This window comes from Balaenoptera physalus (assembly GCF_965194825.1).
Source record: "Balaenoptera physalus genome assembly, chromosome: 6".
Taxonomy (NCBI): Eukaryota; Metazoa; Chordata; class Mammalia; order Artiodactyla; family Balaenopteridae; genus Balaenoptera; species Balaenoptera physalus.
Window position 1 is genome coordinate 3567763 of NC_138885.1, and position 21779 is coordinate 3589541.

The window sequence follows — 21779 nt, forward strand, 5'->3', positions numbered from 1 at the left end:
ATAAAACAGAACTGCTCTTTACAAAGTTACCTAAAAATGTTGCTTTTGGCAAGGTGAAATGATAAGCCTGGGGCCAGCATTCTGCTGCAGATTAAGAGGTAGCAGCTGTGCTCACCCTGTAATCAAAGTATAGAACATGATGAAAACTTAAGTTTAATGAGTAAATTTAAATAATTTACACTACTGAGTTTTATAAGACTTAATAACCAAATAAAAATTTCAAGTGCTAAAAAAAAAAATAAATATTCAAGTGCTGTAAGATGTTAAATAAGAATTTATTACTAATAACCTGTGCACTCTCAATAAGGGCAATATCACACCCAAGGGAGTGAAAATTGGTTTTTATCTATTGTATACAAAGCACAGATATAGATACAGTACATAAACAAATATAGAGTTATATCTGTGGTGTTAAAATTACATGGAGAGACGCAGTTAGTTAGAAAAAAAAATGTCTACAAAGGCTCCTTAGAGGGTCAATGATACGATACTGGGAAAATGGAATGTATTTCATGAAACGTGAACACTGTCAACTTTGCCCTGATAAAGCCAGTGGGCAGTGAGGCTCCTGTGGCGGCTACTTACACAGTGGGCCAAGCTGTGTGACCTTGGGCAGGAGCAGCAGAATGGAAACAAGCCCAACCCAGATACTGACCCAAATTAGTTGTCAATATTTTTGCGGCCAATCAATCAATCAGTGACAGGTTTTGAAGCTGCATAGACTTAATTATAGTACTCTACCTTTTTTGCATATTTTTGAAGTTTTCTGTAAACTTTTTTTTTAATGGACATTTTTTTAAAAACCAAAATATATAGTGGTCCAAACAAAGCAAAGTAAAATATGTGGTACAAAGAAGCCATATTTTACAAACATCCTGTTTATTCTGAGCATTCAGACTTAGAAAAGAACTTTGTTTCAATTTGTCTTTTTATTTCAATATGAGCTAAATTTAAGAAATTACCCTAGTCTTCTGACTTCATTTCCCAGAGTTGTTAGAAGAGCTAAATGACAATATAACTCCTTATGAAAATATATGGAAAAGTACAAGAGCTGATGTAAAACGGTAATCAAGGTTCCAGGCATCAAGGGATTAGAGTAACTGAAGAATAAAACCAGCCAGGCTGTAGTCCAACAAAGGGTGACAAAGGGTGCGCTGCTTTAACAAGGTGCCATCTAGGAAGGCCATCAGATGTTCACGGTGACAACTCACAGCCTGAGAAGTATTTCAATGTGGTATTTTCCTACCTTTTCTGTTTCTGTTGTAAAAGTTTTCCTTCGTTTAATAACTTAGGAGTCTCTTAAATTAACATTTCAAAATTAAAATAATTCATCAAACAGGAGTCATTTTTACAGGTAAGGTAAATTACAGGATAATGTATTGAGTTAATTTTGTTTTTTTAAATCAAAAAGCCTTAAAATGGTCAAGAATTGACAGAGTGGGCATGACAAATATACATTTCAGACTTTCATCACCAATGAAAAAATAAAGCATTTTTATAGACTTAAAACTGTCATTAGTGCATTTAGATTTTGGTGAAGGAAAATTTAAAACACCTCTATAATAATACAATGTTAAAAGAAAGTGGCCATGTACTGAGGTCATTTTAGTGAGCTACCATCATTTAAATATAAGAAAAGTAATTTCTTGGTCCAGATTAGTGAAACCTTAAAAAAGATTGTCTCTAGAGAACATTATTTGAGAACAATGCTTTTTCAGACTCATTCTGATACTCAAATTCACTTTATAACACAATTATAGATTAACCTTTTAATTACATCTTTCTTATTAAAAAGCTGTCAGATTTCCATTTCTTCGGGAGATATTTTCAGCAGTGTGTTGTTCAATTCCACAGGTTAAGCTTTCTTCACTATTATTAAGAACTTCATACATATTACAGAGACTGCCATTCACTGCTTTTTCATCTTTCCGAAAAGACACAGGCAGACTTGCGAGACTAAAGCTGACGTCTTTAAAGGCATGCAACAAGAATATTCCCACAATGATTGTAAAGAAGCCACTCAGAGTACCAATGACATCATCAACAGGCATATCTTGCCACTCCTTAAAAAGAATAGCTGAGCAAGTTAAAACTGATGTTGTAAAGAATACGTAATATATTGGAGTCACGATGGATGTGTTGAATATGTCCAGGGCCCTGTTCAGGTAATTAATCTGTGTGCTCACACAGACTATAAGGCTCAGCAGCAGAATCCAGGCCAGGGGATGTCGCAGCACAGGCTTTCCAGCAAACAGCTCTTTGATAGCAATGCCCAGGCCCTTAACACAGGAGACTGAAAACGCTCCAATTACAGAGCAGATTGTGATATACACAAGAATGTTTGTCTGTCCATGGCGAGGTCCCACCACAAAGATTAATATCAAGGACACAATGACCACAAGTGTTGCAAAGACCACAAAACCTGGAGGAGGCAAAGTCAAATATTTAAGTCCTCAATAGGAAGGAGAAAGGTGTGGCCTTAACATAAAAATCAGCTTTCTTTTGCTGACGCAGCAAAAGCACATTCATAAAAATTTAGTTAGAAGTACACACTGGAAGATTAAACTATGCTTCATATTCACAAATTATTATACACTTAACATTTTTAAAGTAGCATCTTAGGCCTCATAATTATACAGATATCCCTTGATCAACATGGGATTGAGCTGCGTGGATCCAATTATATGTGGACTTTTTTGCTAATACGTACTGCAGTACTACACAATCCAAGGGCTGAATCGGTCGATGCAGAACCTCAGGTATGGAGGATGGACTATAAGCGGGTTTTCTCGGGTGCTCCTAACCCTTGTGTTGTTAAAGGGTCAAACTTACAGAAAACGGCATCAGGCTGATTCACAGCTGCCTGTCCTACAATACTGTACTACTTCCCACCCACTGGGGTGCTCTAACTCCAAAGACAGATACAATCAGAAACTAGTGGAGAAATCATGAGATGACCTTGAATGCCAAACGATTTATAGATGCTAAACAACATTTGTCTAAAATGAGTAAATTTTTAAAATATTTAGGGACAACCACTGGGGTAAAAAACAAATCAGTAAGAGAACTTGAAAATAACTGTCAGGGTTCAGGTTGGATATGGAGAATTGAACCCAGCATGATAATAGTAATGATTGTGTAGCACCATGGGCCAGGCACTTGTCTCAGCAATTTGCACCGATTAACTCATTAAACTCTGACAATTACCCTGCAGTGCAGACACTGTCATCTGCATTTTAAGATGAGGAAACAGACACAACAGTCATTTAATCTTTTTACTCCTCTAATTCTGTCTAGAGGGAAACTTCAAATTAGATAAATTACCATCCCCCCCACATCAATAAAAACTACCATTAATTTCCTCAGACAAAGATGAAATATGAGAGGAATCAAAGCAGTCAAAATCTGTAGAGAAGGGAAGTACTCTGAGGTTGCACCAACACCTCTGCTTGTTCCCTCAGGGCAAACGCAAATCCAGAGCAGGAGTGAGGACAGGCACGAAGGCCGGCAGAGAGTGGTAACCTGGAGCTTATGGAAGTTTCAGCAGATGAGGTTAAAAAAAAAAAAGTGGGAATTTTGGGCTAAGTAGCTGGGACACAACAGGCCAAGATTCCAGAAAGGAGGGAACTGAAGAGGTGCACGTGAATTTTCTGTGTGGTGTCTGTGGGCACAGAGCTGTACAGGCCTAGTCATAGGAGCCAAGTGGACAGCCTGGTGAGGGCCAAAGGACTAAGCAGAGAGGCCCGCCTTGTCTTGGGCTGCCGGGACAAGACACTGGCATCCACAGCTCGCCAAGCTGGAGAGTCCCAGCCTATCAGTTGGGAGGCAGAAGGGCTATGACCAAGAATAATGAAAAAATGGAAAAAAACTAGCCCCAGCTTACAGGTTGAAGGTCATCTGCTGTACTCTTCTTATCTGCCTACCCAAAGAAATTTAAGTTCTCTCAGAAGGAAGAAAACATCACTTACAGCCTTTACACTTTTTTAATACACTATGGCCAGCATTCAATTGAAACTGTCCAAAGACAAAACTAAATGACTGAAAACAAAAGAAAAAACAGACCACAGAAAGAGGCCCACAAATATTAAAGTTTTCAGATAAAGACTTTAAAATACCTAGGACTCTCCAGGGACCTGAAGCACCACACCATGCATGTGGCTGACAATACTGTACTGTACATCTGGAAACTGGTGGGAGGGTGAATTTGTTATGTGTTTGTTGCCACCAAAAAAAAAAAGAATCAAAATACAAAGCCAAGCTCTTGGAATTAAAAATACAATAGCAGAACTAAAAACTCAAAAGAAGGGTTGGAAGATTTGAGGAAATCTCCCAAAAGACAGTAAAAAGGCAAAATGGGGAAAAAATATGTAAGAAGATTGATGGTCTAGTTCAGGAGGTCCAATCAACAAGAAGAATAAGAAGAATTTCACAAACAGAAGAGTATCAAAGAAGTAATTCAATTGCTTAGCGTAAGGCGTGAATTTTTAAATTAAAAAAGATATATCAAGTACCTAACACAATGGATAACAATTAACCCGCATCTAGGCACATTACTGGGAAAAGTCAGACAATGAGGGCAAAGAGGACATCCCTACATGTTTCCAAAGATCAGTCTCACATAAAAGAGAGAATCAGAAATTCCCAGGCGGTCCAGTGGTTAGGACTCCACGCTTTCACTGCCAAGGACCCAGGTTCAATCCCTGGTCAGGTAACCAAAAAAAAAAAAATCAATTGTGTTTGATTTCTCAGCAGCAATACTGAAAGAAGATAATGAGGTCATGGTAGATTAAAGACATCTTGATATATGCAGGGTCTCAAAAAGTCTCTCTTCTGTGCCTCTCTTGTCTCCTACAAGAGTGGCTCCAGCAAAATGAGGGACAAACCCAGGATTTGGGAGATAAGAGATCCAAGAAAAAACAAAAGTGAAAGGGATCCCCCAGGATGCTGGTGAAGGAACCCAGGATGTCAACTCTGCTGGTGGCCTCAAGACATCAGTCTAAATTGAGGCCAAACAAGGCTCTTAGAGAGAGAGTTCCGTAAGAGATGACACTGCAGGAACACCAAATATGTCCGAAATTACTGAGAGTAGAATTAGGTCACAGGGGAAAAATTTCAGGATGGACTGATAAATTTGTAGAAAACTAATAAGCAAATAAGATCATTATTAGTTCAGGAAAATCATAAGTCACAAGAAAGGAAGGGAAAAGTAATCATAATGTACTATATGTCCAAGCTGAGAATAAAAGTTATGTAGTGACAATAATGTAAAACAAATCATTTAAACAAAACTAAATAGATACAACTGGTAATAGATATAATAATGCCTAAAGGCAAGGAAGTAGTAGCAATATAGCATGTTATTTAGAGCAGCAGCCCCCAACCTTTTTGGCACCAGGGGCTGGTTTTGTGGAAGACTGGTGGTGGGGGTGGGGGGATGGTTCAGGCAGTAATGTGAGCGACGGGGAGTGGCAGATGAAGCTTTGCTCGGTTGCTGCTCACCTCCTGCTGTGCGGCCCGGTTCCTAACAGGCCTCGGCCCGTACCAGTCCACGGCCTGGGGGTTGGGGACCCCTGAGATACCAAGTTAAAGAACAAAAGAAACAAGGGCTGAGGGGCTGGCAGGGGAAGAAAATGACTGCAATTTCCCTAATAAGCCTTGTAGGACAACTGGCCTCTTCATATGCATATAAAATTTTGATTCAATAAAAACTACATTAGAAAGTAAAATACAGTAAGACTAATAAAACTTTTCTTTTTTTTTTTACCTGGATCTCCTAGCTTGTGAGACATTTCATTTAAAGTCTCAATCTCCTCTTCTTTTGGAGCATGAATAACCATAACTGTAGATCCCAGAATACTTAGCAAACATCCAATTTTTCCATGAAGGTTAAGTCTTTCATTTAGAAAGTATGAAGAAAGAATGGCACTAAAATGGGGAGAAGGTGGAGAATATTAAAATAATCAGCTACTTTTCTCATTTTTAAATATCAACACAACTCAGAATTTAAATTACTGAACTCAAACTAAAACACTGTGAGCTTATAAAGATTCTGGCTTTCAGCCAAGGTAAAGAAAATGCAAATTCAATCATAAAACGAAAGTTTCTGGGAACCACCTGTTTCATCATACACTAAACCAGTGTAGTTACCATCTTTCTACTGTAGTACATCAATGTGAAATTTACAATAAACAGAGCTATGGTACAAATGTATATTCTATTTAAGAATCTATGTCCAAACCAATGCTTAATATCTGCTCAACTTTAATTTACCCCTACTGGTTGATGCATCCTTTGTACATTTTCATTTAATTCTATGTAATTTGCCTATTAAATTATCAAGTTTTAATAATTTATAACTAGTTTTATCAAAATCTTTAAAAAATATAAACCTATAAATATAATAATGGCATAATATACAAAAATTAAGGATAAAAGACATGTACCATAATATATCTTTATTATACATAATACATAACATCTTATATCTTTATATATTATGTATAATATATAGTATCTTGAAAATTATATAATTTGCATACATTGATTTATATAAATACTATCTTTAAAAAAAAAAAAGATAAAAATACCTATCAGCCAACCAACTTTGGGAATAGTAGCCAAAATCCAGACTTCAATATGGGCTTAGCTGTTTGGGCTAATGATTAAAATAACAGAAACAGGACAAGTCTTGGACTGCTCCTCCCAAACAAGGATCCTGGGCCAGTCTTCAACCATGCCCCAATCAATGATTTTCTGTAGAAGGTACAGAAATCTATTCATCACCAACCACCACCTACCAAAGTATACATGTATCAAATGATAAATATTGTAACAAGTGCAACTTCGAATTTTAAAAAACCGAAATTAAAGTAGAACTAGTGCTGACTTTGAACACAAGCAAGACAAGAATAAAAGCATCTTCTCCCACAACTTGATAGCTTGCCTCTGCACAGAGGGTAACATTTCAAAAGCAAATTACTATGCAGCATAAAAAGTTCTCCACGTTGCTTAAATGTAAATTATGCTGACCATGTGTGATTAGATGGTACTGAAAACTTCACAGACTGAAACCCTAGCTGTTGTTTCTACGTGTGACGAGTTGGGTCCTTACCTCACTAGGACACTGAGTGCCCCTAACGGAGTCACTAGGGTGGCTGGTGCAAAGGCATACGCAGCAAAGTTGGCCACCTCGCCAGCTCCCACTTGGAGACAGACAACAAGAGAAAACTCTCAGATAGGAACATATCTAGTCAAAATGGAAATGCCTGCATTTTATTTACATTTATTTTTTAACATACTATTTCAATCGTATCTAGTAATTTCTGTATTTTCTCCCATCTATTCATAAGGGTTCTCCTGTAAATTAGCAACATTAGAATAGAGTTCAAACCCATTAGAAACAATACAAATCTATAATTGCAATGGAAGACATCTGATTTATGTTTATATAGGTGTTTTTTAAATTAAAAATTTTAATAGATATTTACATCCTATGACAACAAACACAAATCAGCTAAAAGTGATATGAAAGCACTTCTCCCAAGTCTTTTTCACTAGCTCTTTTCTTTTTTAAAACCCAACTCTTACGTTCAAAAGGTATTCTTAGGTTCCTACTATGTGCCAGATGCTGTTCTAGCATCAGGAAATACAACAGGGAGCAAAATAAAGATACTGCCCTCCTAAGACTTACATTTTAGTGGGGGAAAACAGACAAAACACGTATGTCAAGTATTTAAGTGTGCTATGAAGAGAACAGAGCAAGGGAAAGGAATGGAGAGCTGGTGACAGGCAGGACATGGTGCCAGGCAAAGGTGCTCTGATAGGTAATTTTGACCAATCTGATATGGAGTGAGGGATTTACCAGCAGCTATGGGTATGGGGAAGGGGGAGAGACATCCCAAGCAGGGAGAAGAGCAAGTACAGAACTCTGACTCAAGACAATGTCTGGCATGTCTGAACAGCAAGGAAGCCAGGGTGGCTCCAGCAAAGCGAGCCAGTGGGAGAGAAGCCAGGGAGAGACTCACAATGGATTTTAACTGAGCTGAAAAGCCACTGGGGAATTTTAGCAGGAGAGGGACACATGATCTCATAAAACGATCACTCTTGGCTACTATTTTCAAAATGGTTATGCCAAATATCCTTTGTCTCTCACTCTCCCCAACATTTAGTATTGTCAGATTTTAAAGTCTGCTAATCTGTTCATAGGAAATGGGATTATTTTATTATGCTTCCAATTTGCATTTTCCCTTTTCATGTTTATTGGCCAAGTGAAATCTTTTAGTGAAGTAGCTGTTCAAGTTTTTCCCCTGTTTATTAAGCTATTTGTTTTCTCTTATCGATTCTAGGTAATTCTTTATATATTTTGAACACAAATCTTTTGTTGGTTAGAAGCATTTTTTTTTTATACCATGACCTGCTTTTTTTATTCTCTTAAACTCTTTTAATCAAAAAAGTTCTTGGGGGCTTCCCTGGTGGTGCAGTGGTTAAGAATCTGCCTGCCAAAGGAGGGGACACGGGTTCGAGCCCTGGTCTGGGAAGATCCCACATGCCGTGGAGCAACTAAGCCCGTGCGCCACAACTACTGAGCCTGCGCTCTAAAGCCCATGTGCCACAACTACTGAAGCCCAGGCACCACAACTACTGAAGCCCACGCGCCTAAAGCCCATGCTCCGCAACAAGAGAAGCCACCACGATGAGAAGCCCGTGCACTGCAATGAAGAGTAGCCCCCACTCACCGCAACCAGAGAAAAGCCCCGCACGCAGCAACAAAAACCCAACACAGCCAAAAAGTAAAATAATAAAATAAATATGTAAAAAAAAAAGAAAAGAAAAAAGATCTTGGGGCTTCCCTGGTGGCACAGTGGTTAAGAATCCGCCTGCCAATGCAGGGGACACGGGTTCAAAGCCCTGGTCCAGGAAGATTCCCCATGCCACAGAGCAACTAAGCCCGTGCACCCTGACTACTGAGCTCATGCGCCCCAACTACTGAGCCCACGTGCCACAACTACTGAAGCCCACTCGCCTAGAGCCTGTGCTCCACAAGAGAAGCCACCGCAACGAGAAGCCTGCGCACCGCAATGAAAAGCGGACCCCGCTTGCCGCAACTAGAGAAAGCCTGCGCACAGCAACGAAGATGCAATGCAGCCAAAAATAAATAAATAAATTTATTTTTTAAAAAAAGTTCTTAATTTTAATGTCAAACTTTAAAATATCTTCCTTTATGGTTAGTGCTTCATACAACTTGTACAAGAAATCTGTCTCAAAATTCTTTATCTTCTAAATCCTTTAGTGTTCTGCTTTCACGTTTAAGCTTATGAACCACCTGGAGTTGATCTTTATACAGAGTGAAGCAGGAACTCTATTTTCTTTTCCAGATGGATTGTTACAGCAATATTTACTGAAAAGTACATTTCCCTATTTCAATACCATCTCTGTCATAAATATACTGCCCATGGACCTATTCTATTATTGGCTTATGTATCTATCTTGTCATAATACCATCCTGACTTAATTAGTGTAACTTCATTAAGTCTTGATATCCAATAGAACAAGTCCTTTCACCTTTTCTTCTTAAAGAGTATCTTTGCTTTTCTTAGACTTCTGTATTTCCACACAAAATTTAAAATCAATTATCATGTACCACCGAACAACCTAGTTTCAAATGGAATAGCATTAATCCATATATCAGCATGGAGAGAAACGACAATTTTACAATTACAACTATTATAGTGATGAATCTTTCAATCCATGAAAATGACATATCCCTCTACTATTCGTCTCAGTAATGTTTTCATTTTCTCTGTGGGAATCTTTACCATCTTTTGTTAGATTTATAACTAATTCCTGTTTCTTAAAATTATATGCAGATGGTAACATTTTAACATTTCATTTTCTAATTGTTTGTTGCTGATATACAGAAATACAGCTAAGTTTTGTATACTAACTTTGTATCCAACAACCTTCCTAAATTTTAATTTTATAACTCATCTGTATGTTCTTTGGAATTTTTATACCCACAATCATATAATCAGCAAATAACAACAGTTTATATGTTCCTTTCTAATCCTATCTTTTCCCCTTGACTTTCTGCATTGGTTAGAAATTCCAGTAAAATAAAGTGATGAGAGGTTATTTGCTTGTTCCTAGTTCCAAAAAGTTAAGTCTTCAATATTTCCCCATTTTTGTGTTTACTGGGCAATTGTTGGTTTTGGCTTTTTTTGGTCTTAGAAATCCTATATCATATTAAGGAAATTCACTTAAATTATTAATTTGAAGTGGTTTCTTTATAGTCATGAATAGCTGAATTTTACTGAAATAATTTTTCTCCTTCAATTTAACATGGTAAATTAGTGATTGGTTTTCCAATATTATGCCAACTTTGCATCAACAGAATAAATCTAACTTGTTCATGCTGTATCATTTTGTTTGTAATTTTTACATATATGTTCGTGAATGAGACTAGACTTTATTTTTCCTTTCTTATCCTGTCCTAATCAGCTTTTGGCATTAGAATTATGCTAGCTTTTTTAAGAAGAGTGAAGGAATATATACTCCTTTTTCTATTATTAGGAAATTTCTACAAGACTACAATATTTCTTCTTTAAATGACTGAAAAATTTACCAATGAAACCACCTGGGCCCAAGGTTTAGTATATGCAAAGGTTTTTTTTGGCTGTGTTTGGTCTTAGTTGTGGCATGCGGGATCTTTCATTGCGGTGCGTGGGCTTTCTCTCTAGTTGTGGCGTGCAGGTTTTCTCTCTAGCTGTGGCATGTGGGCTCTGTAGTCGTGGCACGCAGGCTCTCTAGTTGAGGTGCACAGGCTTAGTTGCCCCGTGGCATGTGGGATCTTAGTTCCCTGACCAGGGATCAAACCCGCGTCCCCTGCATTGGAAGGCGGATTCTTTACCACTGGACCACCAGGGAAGTCCCATATGCACAGGTTTTAAAATTATAGATTCAACTGTGTTAAGTTAGAGGAGTATTCCAGTTTTCTATTTCCTCATGAGTGTTGATAAATTTTATTTTTCAAGATATTCTGTCTACGTTTTTTTATCGACTGGAATAAATTTTTCATAACATACTGTTAATACCTATAAAACCCTAATTACATCACCTAGCTATTCTACCTTCTCCTTTTCTTGATCAGTTTCAAGGTTTATCAAGTTCATTATTCTGATCATAGACCCAAATGTTTGCTTTAACGCCCTGTTTTCTATTTAAATAATTTCAGCTTTTCTCTTTACTTCCTTCTACATTTTGGGGTTTATTCTGCCATTCTTTTTCTATTTTCTTGAACTAGATGCCTCACCTTTCTTATTTTCAATTATATTTATTTGAAACCATAAATTTTACTCTATTTACTTCAGTTATATTCCACAAGTTATGATATTCTGTACTTTGTATCAACATATTGAAGTATTTTCTAAATTAAACATATTTTAAAAATATTTTCTAATTTCCATTCTGACTTCTTTGAACCATGGGTTACATAAAGCGTATTTCTAAATTTCCACACGTGTTTTTCACGATATCTTTTTGCTACTATTTCTAATATAATGATCTGTGAAAATACTTCATCAAATCCTTTGAAAAATTTAAGACTGGCTTCATGGTCCTGCAAACAGTCCATCTGCATCAGTATTCCATATGCACTTGAAAAGAATGTAGATCTGAAGTTGCTGAGTTCAGTGACTTAAGTGTGTTAAATCTGCTGTTCAAATTTTCTGTCACCTTAAGGATTTTACTCTGCTTTCCCCATCAACTGCTCAGAGTGTTACTTTAAAATCTCACTATATGATTCTGGATTTGTCTATTTCTCCTTGCTATTCTGTCAACTGCTGCTTTGTATATAAGGCCATATTACTAAATAAAGTTAGAACTGTTAAACTTCCTGAGTTGAACCCTTTGTCTTAAGAAATAATCCTCTTTCTCTAGTATTGTTTTTTGCTTTGAATTATATTTTTTCTTATATCATAACAGAAATCTCAGCTTTTTTCAGGCATGTTTTCCCATCCTTCTCTTTCAGCCATTCTGTATCTCATGTTTTACAGTGTACCTTGTAAAAGGCATGTAGTTGTTTTTGTCTGTTATTTGTTTTTATAATTCCAGTAGAATAATCTTTGCCTTTTAACTGGGGCATTTCGTGTACAGTAGTTATTGATATATCTGGATTTAAATATACCACCCATTTTAAAAGATTTTCTTTTCAAAAGTTTAAAGATTAATAATGCAACACTTCAAATATTCAGAAAAACAGAATAAAATATAAATGACAGCTATATATATCCACCACCCAGACTCCCCAAGTGGCATCACCTAACTGACCCTTATTAGTCCAGTTCACAAGTTCTCTCTTTCAGCTGCCTGCTCTGGAGTCTGCAATTACCTCTAGGGCAGAAGTATCTCCAGCTTATCCTGAGCTCTATGCTTTTCCCTGATCTTGGCTAGCTAATTCTTCACTAACATGTTAGCTCTTTAATGCTTTTAAGAGGATGCTTTTTTATATCCTGTCCAGACTTTTAACTTATTTTCAGCAAATCTTATTAGTTTTATCTTCAAAACACATCCAGAATTCTACCACTTCTCACCATACTCACTGCTACTACTCTGGGTCCATGCCATCACAACCTCTTACCTAACTATTTCAATAGCTTCTTACCTGGTTTCTCTGCTTTTGCACCTATGCAGTCTGTGCCTCAACACAGCAGCCTGAGAGTTCCTATTAAAACCTGAGTCCGATCAGGTTACCTCTTCACTCAAGCCTCCAATGACTCCCCATCAAACATAAAAGTCAAAGTCCTTTCTATAACCTACAAAGCCCCACATGATCTAGGCCCTTATTACTTCTCTAAACTTACCCCTACTGCTTCCCTGCACATCCACTCCCTTACTATTCTTGCCTCTTTAATGTTTCCTGAGGTTTTAGTAAGCCAGTACTGTATAACAAAGCACCTCCAAAACTGGCAGCTTAAAACAACAAAAGCCATGTTTTCTGTTGGTCAAGACTTAACGGTTTCTCATAGTTTCTGTTGATCAGTAGGTACTTCTCACTCAGGGTTTTCCAAGAGGTTGCAGTCAAGATACAATCTGCAACCTGTACCTTGCTAGAATCTGGAGGACCCACTTCCAAGATAACTTACTCACATGACTGATAAGTCAGTAACTGGGTAAGTCAGTAACTGGGTAAGTCAGTAACTGGGTATAGCCTGGGGACCTCTCCTCAGGCTGCCTGACTGTCCTCCAGCACAGTAGCTGGCTTCAGAATGACCAATACAATCATCAAGGCAAAACCTTAAAGCCTCTGATGACTCAGTCACATCATCAATTCCGTTGCATTCTTTGATCACACCAGGTCGGCACTAATTCAATGTGAGAGGGAATCATACAAAGGTGTGACTACCAGGGGATGAGAATCTTTGTGGGCTATCTTGGATTCTGCCTACCACGCTTTAATAGGCCAGGCATGGTCCTGCCTCGTGGCCTTCATATTTATTACTTCTTCCTGCTTAAAATGTTCTTCCCCCAAATATCCATATGGCCAGCTTCCTCAATTCCTTTATGTCTTTTACTCAAATATTATCTTTTCATCGAGGGCTGCCCTGGCCCCCTAACTAAAATCTAAACCTATCCATCCTTCATTTTATTACATCCCTTCCCTACTTTTCTCCTAGCAAGTGTTAACATGTATCACTAATACACATTTTATCTTGTTTATTTTGTTGTCCACCTAGAATGTAAAGTCTCATGTGGTTAAGAATTTTTTTGTTTGTGTATTCTGTTTGCTATATCTCCAGCACCTAGAACACCTGGAATACAAAAAAATGATCAAGAAATATTTGCTGAATGAATAGTCAAATTAGTCTCTTTGTTATTTCAACTGCCCTTAAACTTAGAAAAAAATTTACATAATTTAATCCTGAATACTTTGAAGGCTTAGTGTCTTAAGGATCACTTTTTCCATGTACCCTTTAAAAGGTAATCATCAAAATAAGCATGGACAGTCTTACCAAATGCATATCTCGTTTCCAATTTGGAATGAAAATTAATGGAGGGACAGGAATTAAAAACAGGATGTGTTCTATGATCTTTCACTTTCAAAATTACCTTCTTAAACTGAACATAATTTTTAAAAATACATATATATATATCAGACATGTTTTACTCAAGTAAAAGTCTTCTCATTCAAATTAAATACGCTATTAAACTGCGAAATGACTTTTAAAGGCTTAAATTTTACATATTTTGTGTTTTGTTCATTTATAAAAACAGAATTTATTTAAAGTCTTAAAACTGCTGGTAATATGAGGCTGTGATAGTATATGCAAATATTTCAATATACAGCTATAATATTTTCTTGAAATGTCCTCTATACATACTTGATAGCAGTCCAGCCCACCACAACCATTCTTTAAGATATGCATGGCCACCTTGACCTGTGAATGAAAACATATTTCACCTCTTTGGAAGAGTACCAGACTTTAATAAATTTATGACAACTATTAGTAATGACAGATTTTAAAATATCATTTGCTAATTATTACTACATTGAATAAAGGTTTCATCATGATTACATAGGGGATTTCTTAGATAATATTTTTATGATTATCTTACAAAAGGGGATGTGAGCATCATGTGAATGTGAGTGACATATATTCAGTTCATACTTCATTCTTTTGTTTTGTGAACTCAGTTTCAATAAATAAAGAAACTGAACCAACAAGAAGTAGCCCAACTTCAAATGAATTAGATAGTGGACAAGCCACTTAGGTGTGGTTTAGCCCCACTTATGAGGTAGTAACCTTGGAAAAAGGGGTCCTATATTGACCAGACATAAACAGACTGAGCACTGCTCACAGTGTGGGGCTTCCAGGATGCTCATCCTGCCTTTTTACTTGACTTTCCTCCAGTCTAAACTAATAAAATCCGAAAGCAATCAGTACTTAAGCCATTGTTCAAAAGAAAAAGCCAATGCGAATGAACCCCTTGACAAGCGTATCCACATTGACAATGAGAGTACCTGCCTTAGGAATGAGGATACACTTGTTCAAGCAGCATATGCCAATACTTTCTCCTCTCTGCACAAAATCTAATAGAGGCCATTGTTTTAAGAGAGTTTAATTAGGTTTGGCCATAGAGATGGCACAGAAAAGAAGAAGGTAATATTTTTTACTGCCAAAGCAGGTTTTCCTATGAGGTCAGAACTGGGGCAGAGGCTGAAAGACAGAACATGACCAGAATGCAAAATAATTCTGGGAGCTGTCATGATGCACCAGACGAAGTCAGGGGGGTTCAATCACACTGGGCAGCCCCCAGGGTCTCGTGACTTGTAGGTAATTTTGGGGGATCAACCTACACCACCCAACAGAATTTCACTCAACTGAGTACACTTCAACCTTAGGAAGCCCTCTCTTTCCTTCCTGCCCATTGGAGATCATCAGAAAAAATGTCTAAGGAAAAGTCAAACTTTTACTATCATAGACAAAAGATCCTAGCCTTCAATAAGATTCTGATTCTATCCACATACACTCACTTCCTTCTCTGCAGTCATATCAAAATTTAAAGAAAAGGCTGGATGCTAATTGGGCATTGGTCCCTACTCCCACTTTGATAATAACTGGAAGAGTGAGTAGTTAACTTATTTTGACATCTTCTTACTTTTTATTTTGCTCATTACAAAAATGATTCTCTATAAACATTTACAACTCTTGCACAGTTCAAAGTTTTAAATATAGTCACTAGGAATGAAGATATGGTCTTCTACAGTCAAAGAACCCAAGTACATAAGCACACACTGATGTCATTCCAAAGTCACATAGGGCATAAATAACCTACCTGCTCTCATGGAGCCTTTTCTGGCAAGTCGCAGAAGGCCTTTTTTTTTCAAAATGAAACTCCCTCCAATGAAAATGCTGGAGCTCATAGCCAATCCCAGACCAATATAAAAGTCATATTTTCCACGGCCCTGGCTCATTTCGCTTGTTACTTTAAAAGTTCCTGTGAATCACATTGATCAAGAACAGAGAAACTGCTGGTGCTGGAGGCAGGATGATGCAGTCTTCAAATCTAAATGATGCAAAAGAAAATGAGATTTTTCACAGAATGACAGGATGCATGACCATATACAATTCAAAATTTTACTCTTTCTCTTTTCATAAAATAATAACATTTCTATTAGTACTATTAATAACATCAATATATTTACCATTTGTATTTAGCATTAATCTAATTATATTTCTTCTAATTACGGTGAAAGATGGGATCTTGATATAAAACCATACTTAAAAACTGAACTCATAGGGACTTCCCTAGCAGTCCAGTGGTTAAGACTCCAAACTTCCACTGCAGGGGGAGAGGGTTCGATCCCTGATTGGGGAATTAAGATCCCACATGCCATGCGGCGTGACCAAAAAAAAAAACCAAAAACTGAACTAACAGAAACAGAGAGCTCCCAGAGTTAGGGGTTAGGGGGTAGGAGTGAAGGTGGTCAAAAGGTACAACCTTCCAGTTACAAGATAAGTAAGTCATGGGGATGTAATGTACAGCACGGTAACATAGTTAATAATACAGTATTGTGTATTTGAACATGGCTAAGACAGTAGATCTTAAAAGTTCTCATCACAAGAAAAAAAATGTGTAACTCTTCTGTGGTAATGAATGTTAACTAAACTTAATGTGGTAATCATTTTGTAATATATACATTATGTGGTACACCTTAAACTAATACAGTGTTACATATCAGCTATAACAATAAAACTGGGGGAAAAATTAAAAATAAAACCACATTTAAACTGATTTTATAAACTCTGGTTTCGTATTTTTAAAATGTTTCCAGTCTTAGCGGATAGTCCATAGTAACAAAACTTTGTTGATAAGACAAAACCTTCTAGGGACTTCCCTGCAAGTCCAGTGGTTATGACTCTGTGCTCCCACTGCAGGGGGTACAGGTTCAATCCCTGGTCGGGGCTAAGATCCTGCATGCCACGCAGTGTGGCCAAAAGTAAATTAAATAAATAAATGTTTAAAAAGTTAGTTTCACCAAAAAAGAATAAAAAACTTCTACAGAATGAAAATCAGGCATAAAAATATATAAATCTAGTCTATAAATACATTTACCAATTTCACAAATGTGTCCTTTTTGAATAATCTATAGAGAAACAAAAAGTTTTCTCACTCATATATTTTCTTCTTAGAAATCTACGTAGACATAAGCATATGGTAATTCATTTCTTATTTAGCCTATTTGGGGGTGTGTAAGGAGAAGGCAGATGTCACATTATTTTGTGAGCAGAGGATGATGATTCTAACAGACAGCTGTTTGCCAGGGTGTGTGTGTGTAGTACTGGTGGGCTTTTTAGAGAACATGAGGGCCATGGGACCTAGAGGACTCGAGTCATAATGCCAGAAAGGATGCAGTGGCATACCAAGACTGCAATTTTTTTCCAAATAGCCAAAACTCAGAACTCTGCTGACACACAAAGCAAAGTGTAGAAAGTGGAGGAAAAAACATTTATTCAGCTGCAAGATTTATGATTGGTTATAACTAACTGCCAGTCCAACTTTCTAGTATGTCCTGAGATTTTTAGTCCCACAATTTAACAACTGAATCCCAGAACTAATCTGCAACTCACTCAGGATCCTTAGTCATTAACCCTCACTAACTAGCCAAATTTTTCCATTCTTCAGGTTATGGGACTCAGGCTTTTAATAAAAGGAACTTAACTTCCTATCTACCTAGCCCCTCAATTACTTTATCCATCCACTCAAACAGTTTTTACTGAACATATGCTATGTGCACTAAGCATTATGATAAGCTCTCTGGATAAAATGGTAATAGCTTTTAGACTTCAATGGGGAGACAGACAAGCGACAGATTATAACAGGGGGTTGGGGGATAAGAGAAATAGGTGAGGGAGATTAAGAGGTACAAACTTCCAGTTACAAAATAAGTGAATCACCGGGATGAAATGTACAGTATGGGGAATATAGTCAATAACAATGTAATATCTTTGCATGGTGATAGATGGTAACTAGGCTTATTATGGTGATCATTTCTATAACATACAGAAATATCACTTCACTATGTTGTACACTCAGAACTAACATAGTGTTACAGGTTAATTATACCTCAAAACAAACAAAACTTTTGACACTAAACTTCCAGGTATGAAAAAACATCTTAAAAACGGTACTTACTGTAATTGAATACCAAAGATTTGACAATATACTTAAACACAAAGGAATGAAGCTCTCTGCAAATATGCTATAGTTTTTCAAATCTGGTGGCTTAGTTTGAATCAATTCCTTTACTTCTACTTCTTATCAATAAATAAAAGTACAAAAATGAAAGATAAATTTCAAATCTATAATTAAACTGCTCTATCACCAAAAGAAAAAAAATTATAACAAAAATAAGTGCTTACAGGTTCCCACCACACCCTAAACAACTGGTTTATCCACGTTTATGGCCCAGTCACCCTCAGCAGAATGCCAGCTCCTGGGCTCCTGCACAAGAGTCACCTTTTTTTATCCTGTGTACTCAGCTATCTGGCAGTCTCAAAGTATGTCTCAATACATGTTTGGGATCATATAATTGGTCCTAAAAAATAAAGTTGGCTATTCATGAGTGGTCATTAGTAGACAGAAAACCACTGCATCACTCATATCAGCATCCTAAAATGTAACCACTATTTTATAGACTATAAACTGAAGAACTGTAAAAAGTTGTCAAAGTATACTGGGAAGTGATAGTACCACATACAAGTGAACATGCAAAGATAATAGTAATAACGGCTGGAAAATGGGAGTAAAGAAACCTGGCTACCAAACACTTCAGCCCACTTGGCAGGTATATCCTTCTAATGAGCAAGAGTCACCTAACGTGAACGAACCCTCCTCCTTTAACCGTTATGTTCACGGAACAATGTTCGTAATTATCTTACAAGTTCTACTGAGGAAGTAACTACTTAAATCTTCAAAAATCTCCCTTTTGAAGGTCTGAACAGAACAAGCCAAATTATAGTCTGAATGTTCTGGAATCAGTAAGATGGAACTTTGTTATCTGCAAGGATGATACCCAGAAACAAGTCAGGTTTATCTGTAATTCCAATCCCAGTATAATGATAGCCTCACAAATACAAATTCAGACTTTAATTATATAAACCTGACCTTGAAATGCCAAATGTGTAACTACTAATTTACTAATATTTACTAACACTTAATGTTAAATTTCACTAAATGCAAGTTACATACATATGGTGTAAGGTCTAAAATTAAGACCCAATATATTGTGCTGCCTTGACACCTCGTAAAACTGGGATGACCCGACCACAAGTTCCTGCCCTCCCCCACTCTGCTTTCATGGCTAGGTCCCAAAGCCAAACAACTCTACTTATCATGGGGACCAGGCATAGTTCCTGCTTATCCTTGAGTAGTGGGCTTCACTGCCTTGACAGACTGCAGAATTATTAAAACAAGCCAATCACATCCTCCTGCAGGAGCCAAGGGGCCCCTCAACCTCTTGCACTACAAAGCCTCCCTCCACAGTCCCTGGTTCTTTCTCTGCAGCCCCCGTGTGGCCCTGTGTAGTATGCGGTGTCCTCCTCCTAGATGAGTAAAAGTGACTAATAAACTGCTCTCACATGCCCAGTGTCAAGTGTCATAGGGAGGGAATCCGCACCCTACCCCCAACCAACAAAGTGAAGAAGAGGTGATTAAACCAATACGTTATAATGGAATCTTACTCATTTTATCCAAAGATCACTGTAAGTTCACTATTCTTAACTTTACTATGTCTACATATAAATTTTCTCCACTTGTTACACAAAGTCGCATGATGCTATTTAAAATCTTTTTCCCTGTTTTTTTTAATTGTTATTGACTTATTGTGGAACATTTCAAACACACAAAAGTAGAGAGAAGGCCTTTTCTGACCAGTTGGGTCAATCATTTATCATGCATGTGGCTTTGGAGAGCTGTACCCCTCGTGCTCACTTCACCTTCCAACACAGGATCACGGCTCCCTTGAGACAAGTCATCAGCGCCCAGCCACACTACAGCCCTCCCATCCTCCTTTCCACTACTTAGAGGCTGCTCTTCACTCCAGGCCAGGTCACACTTCAAGCTATGCTACAAAGACTTCTCCAGTAGCTAGAGCCCACAGGCATTTTCTCTCCTTTGCACTTATTTTATTTACAGACAGCTTCATAAAATTTATTTCTTAATTACTGTTCTATGTTCAAAGATAAATTCTAAGTTTCTTAAAGACAATGACTGGTTCTTTGTGATGGTTTCTCCACAAAAGGCACTCATTTATAGTGGCAAATATGATTTATAAACTTTTCTAGAATTAAGGTTATTTGTTGTGCTTGTTCATTCGCTTACTGAACTACAATGATGTGTATGTGGGTGGGGAAGGGTGCCAAGTAACATAAAAGTTACATGCCATCAAGCTATAAAGCAGCCTTCAGCCACTAAACTAAGTAAATGAATCATCTCATTTCACTTACAGTTTGAAAACAGGACATCCGTGGACACAACGGCAAGTCGGAATCTGCTTGGAAGTGCAGAGAAGTTCCTCCGTGCTACGTGGGGACAATGGACACCCAGAAGGACGTTCAACCCCCAAAGCAGCAGCCAATGATATATACCTGTGGAGAATGTCACACAGAAAATGAAATAAAATTACAGGATCCAGTCTGAGGCAGAGAATGTGGATACAGAATAATGTACAAGAAAAGGACTAAAAGATGGGTGGTTTTTGATGCTCGGTGAAACATGAAATTCTGAGGACTATCTTCATTTGTATTTGGATTTGCTGTTAATATTGTTGCATAGCTTTTGATTAGTGTACTTTATGAATACAACTATATATACATAACTTCATTTTAAAAAACTATTCGCTGACCTGGTAATGTTCTGTTCCTACTCTGTGTAACTGAAGGTCAATCACAGCCAGGAGAGCCTGAAACAGAGATTATTTTTTATTTCTTAAGGATTAGCTATGAGGCAGGGCCAGGTTTAAAGACAGCTAAAAAAGAAAACTTGCTAAATTTCACTTCATCTAGGTTCCCAAACCAGATATGACGAGCTCCAGGTGGTAACCTGCCCATGTTACCTCTTAAAGGGACTCAGGTGGAAGGTCCCACTCCCCTACCCCTGGCTGTTACTGTTTATTTATATGTGGCCATCTGTTCAAGAAACATACACTGAGTAGCTACGATGTGCCAGGCATTGGAGTTATAAAGATGACCAGAAGTTCCTGTCCTTAAGAATTCCACAGCTAAGGGAGAATTCTGAAAATAAACTATTCAAATTTTAAACACACTCAGACTTTTAGAATTTTCAGCTTGTTCTTTCTAAACTTTAACACACTTAATTTTCACAAGTGATTTCACCGATATCTACGAATACTTATACTGTTAACTTCCATTAAATGCAATTATGTCAAAAATGAAATTAATATAGCTCAAAGAAAATAATTATGAAATTGGTCTACCTCCTTCTAAAACGTGGAGAACACATAATTTAAGGAACAGGAAAAAGGGACTAGCATTCTAACACCTATACAAAAAGCCTAAATTAAGATTTGTCTTGGGAGTTAGAGTTCCAAAACAAAGTTCTCTGGTGGTCCAGTGGTTAGGACTTGGTGCTCTCCCTGCCATGGCCCTGTGTTCAATCCCCGGCAGGGGAAAGATCCCACAAGCCACACAGCCCGGCCAAAAAAAAAAACCAAAAGAAAAAAATTTTGCTTTGCAAAATGACTTATCATCAATCACCAAAGT

General features: G+C 37.4%; 1 protein-coding gene and 1 pseudogene across 2 annotated transcripts; one reads left to right on the forward strand and one right to left on the reverse strand.

The window, feature by feature from the left end:
* Positions 1-256: 256 nt before the first annotated feature.
* Positions 257-20644, reverse strand: NIPA2 (NIPA magnesium transporter 2). The gene is made up of 6 exons (XM_082465703.1): positions 20505-20644; positions 15832-16062; positions 14376-14432; positions 7112-7202; positions 5765-5925; positions 257-2422 (listed from the first exon to the last, which is right to left on the reverse strand). The coding sequence occupies exons 2-6, from the start codon at positions 15968-15970 to the stop codon at positions 1788-1790; spliced, it is 1083 nt and encodes a 360-aa protein (XP_082321829.1). The 5' UTR covers positions 15971-16062; positions 20505-20644; the 3' UTR covers positions 257-1787.
* Positions 20593-20883, forward strand: LOC309662700 (DNA-directed RNA polymerases I, II, and III subunit RPABC4 pseudogene; annotated as a pseudogene). Its single transcript has one exon. The product of its transcript is annotated as a DNA-directed RNA polymerases I, II, and III subunit RPABC4 pseudogene (transcript).
* The last annotated feature ends 896 nt before the right edge of the window (positions 20884-21779 follow it).

Excerpts from the sequence above, each read along its gene's own strand:
- NIPA2 (XM_082465703.1), bottom strand. The coding sequence starts at position 15,970 with ATGAGCCAGGGCCGTGGAAAATATGACTTTTATATTGGTCTGGGATTG. Across the intron at positions 5,926-7,111 it reads GCACTCAGTGTCCTAGTGAG|TGCCATTCTTTCTTCATACT; the intron begins GTAAGGACCCAA and ends TCCCCATTTTAG. Across the intron at positions 2,423-5,764 it reads TCACAAGCTAGGAGATCCAG|GTTTTGTGGTCTTTGCAACA; the intron begins GTAAAAAAAAAA and ends TGCCTCCTCCAG.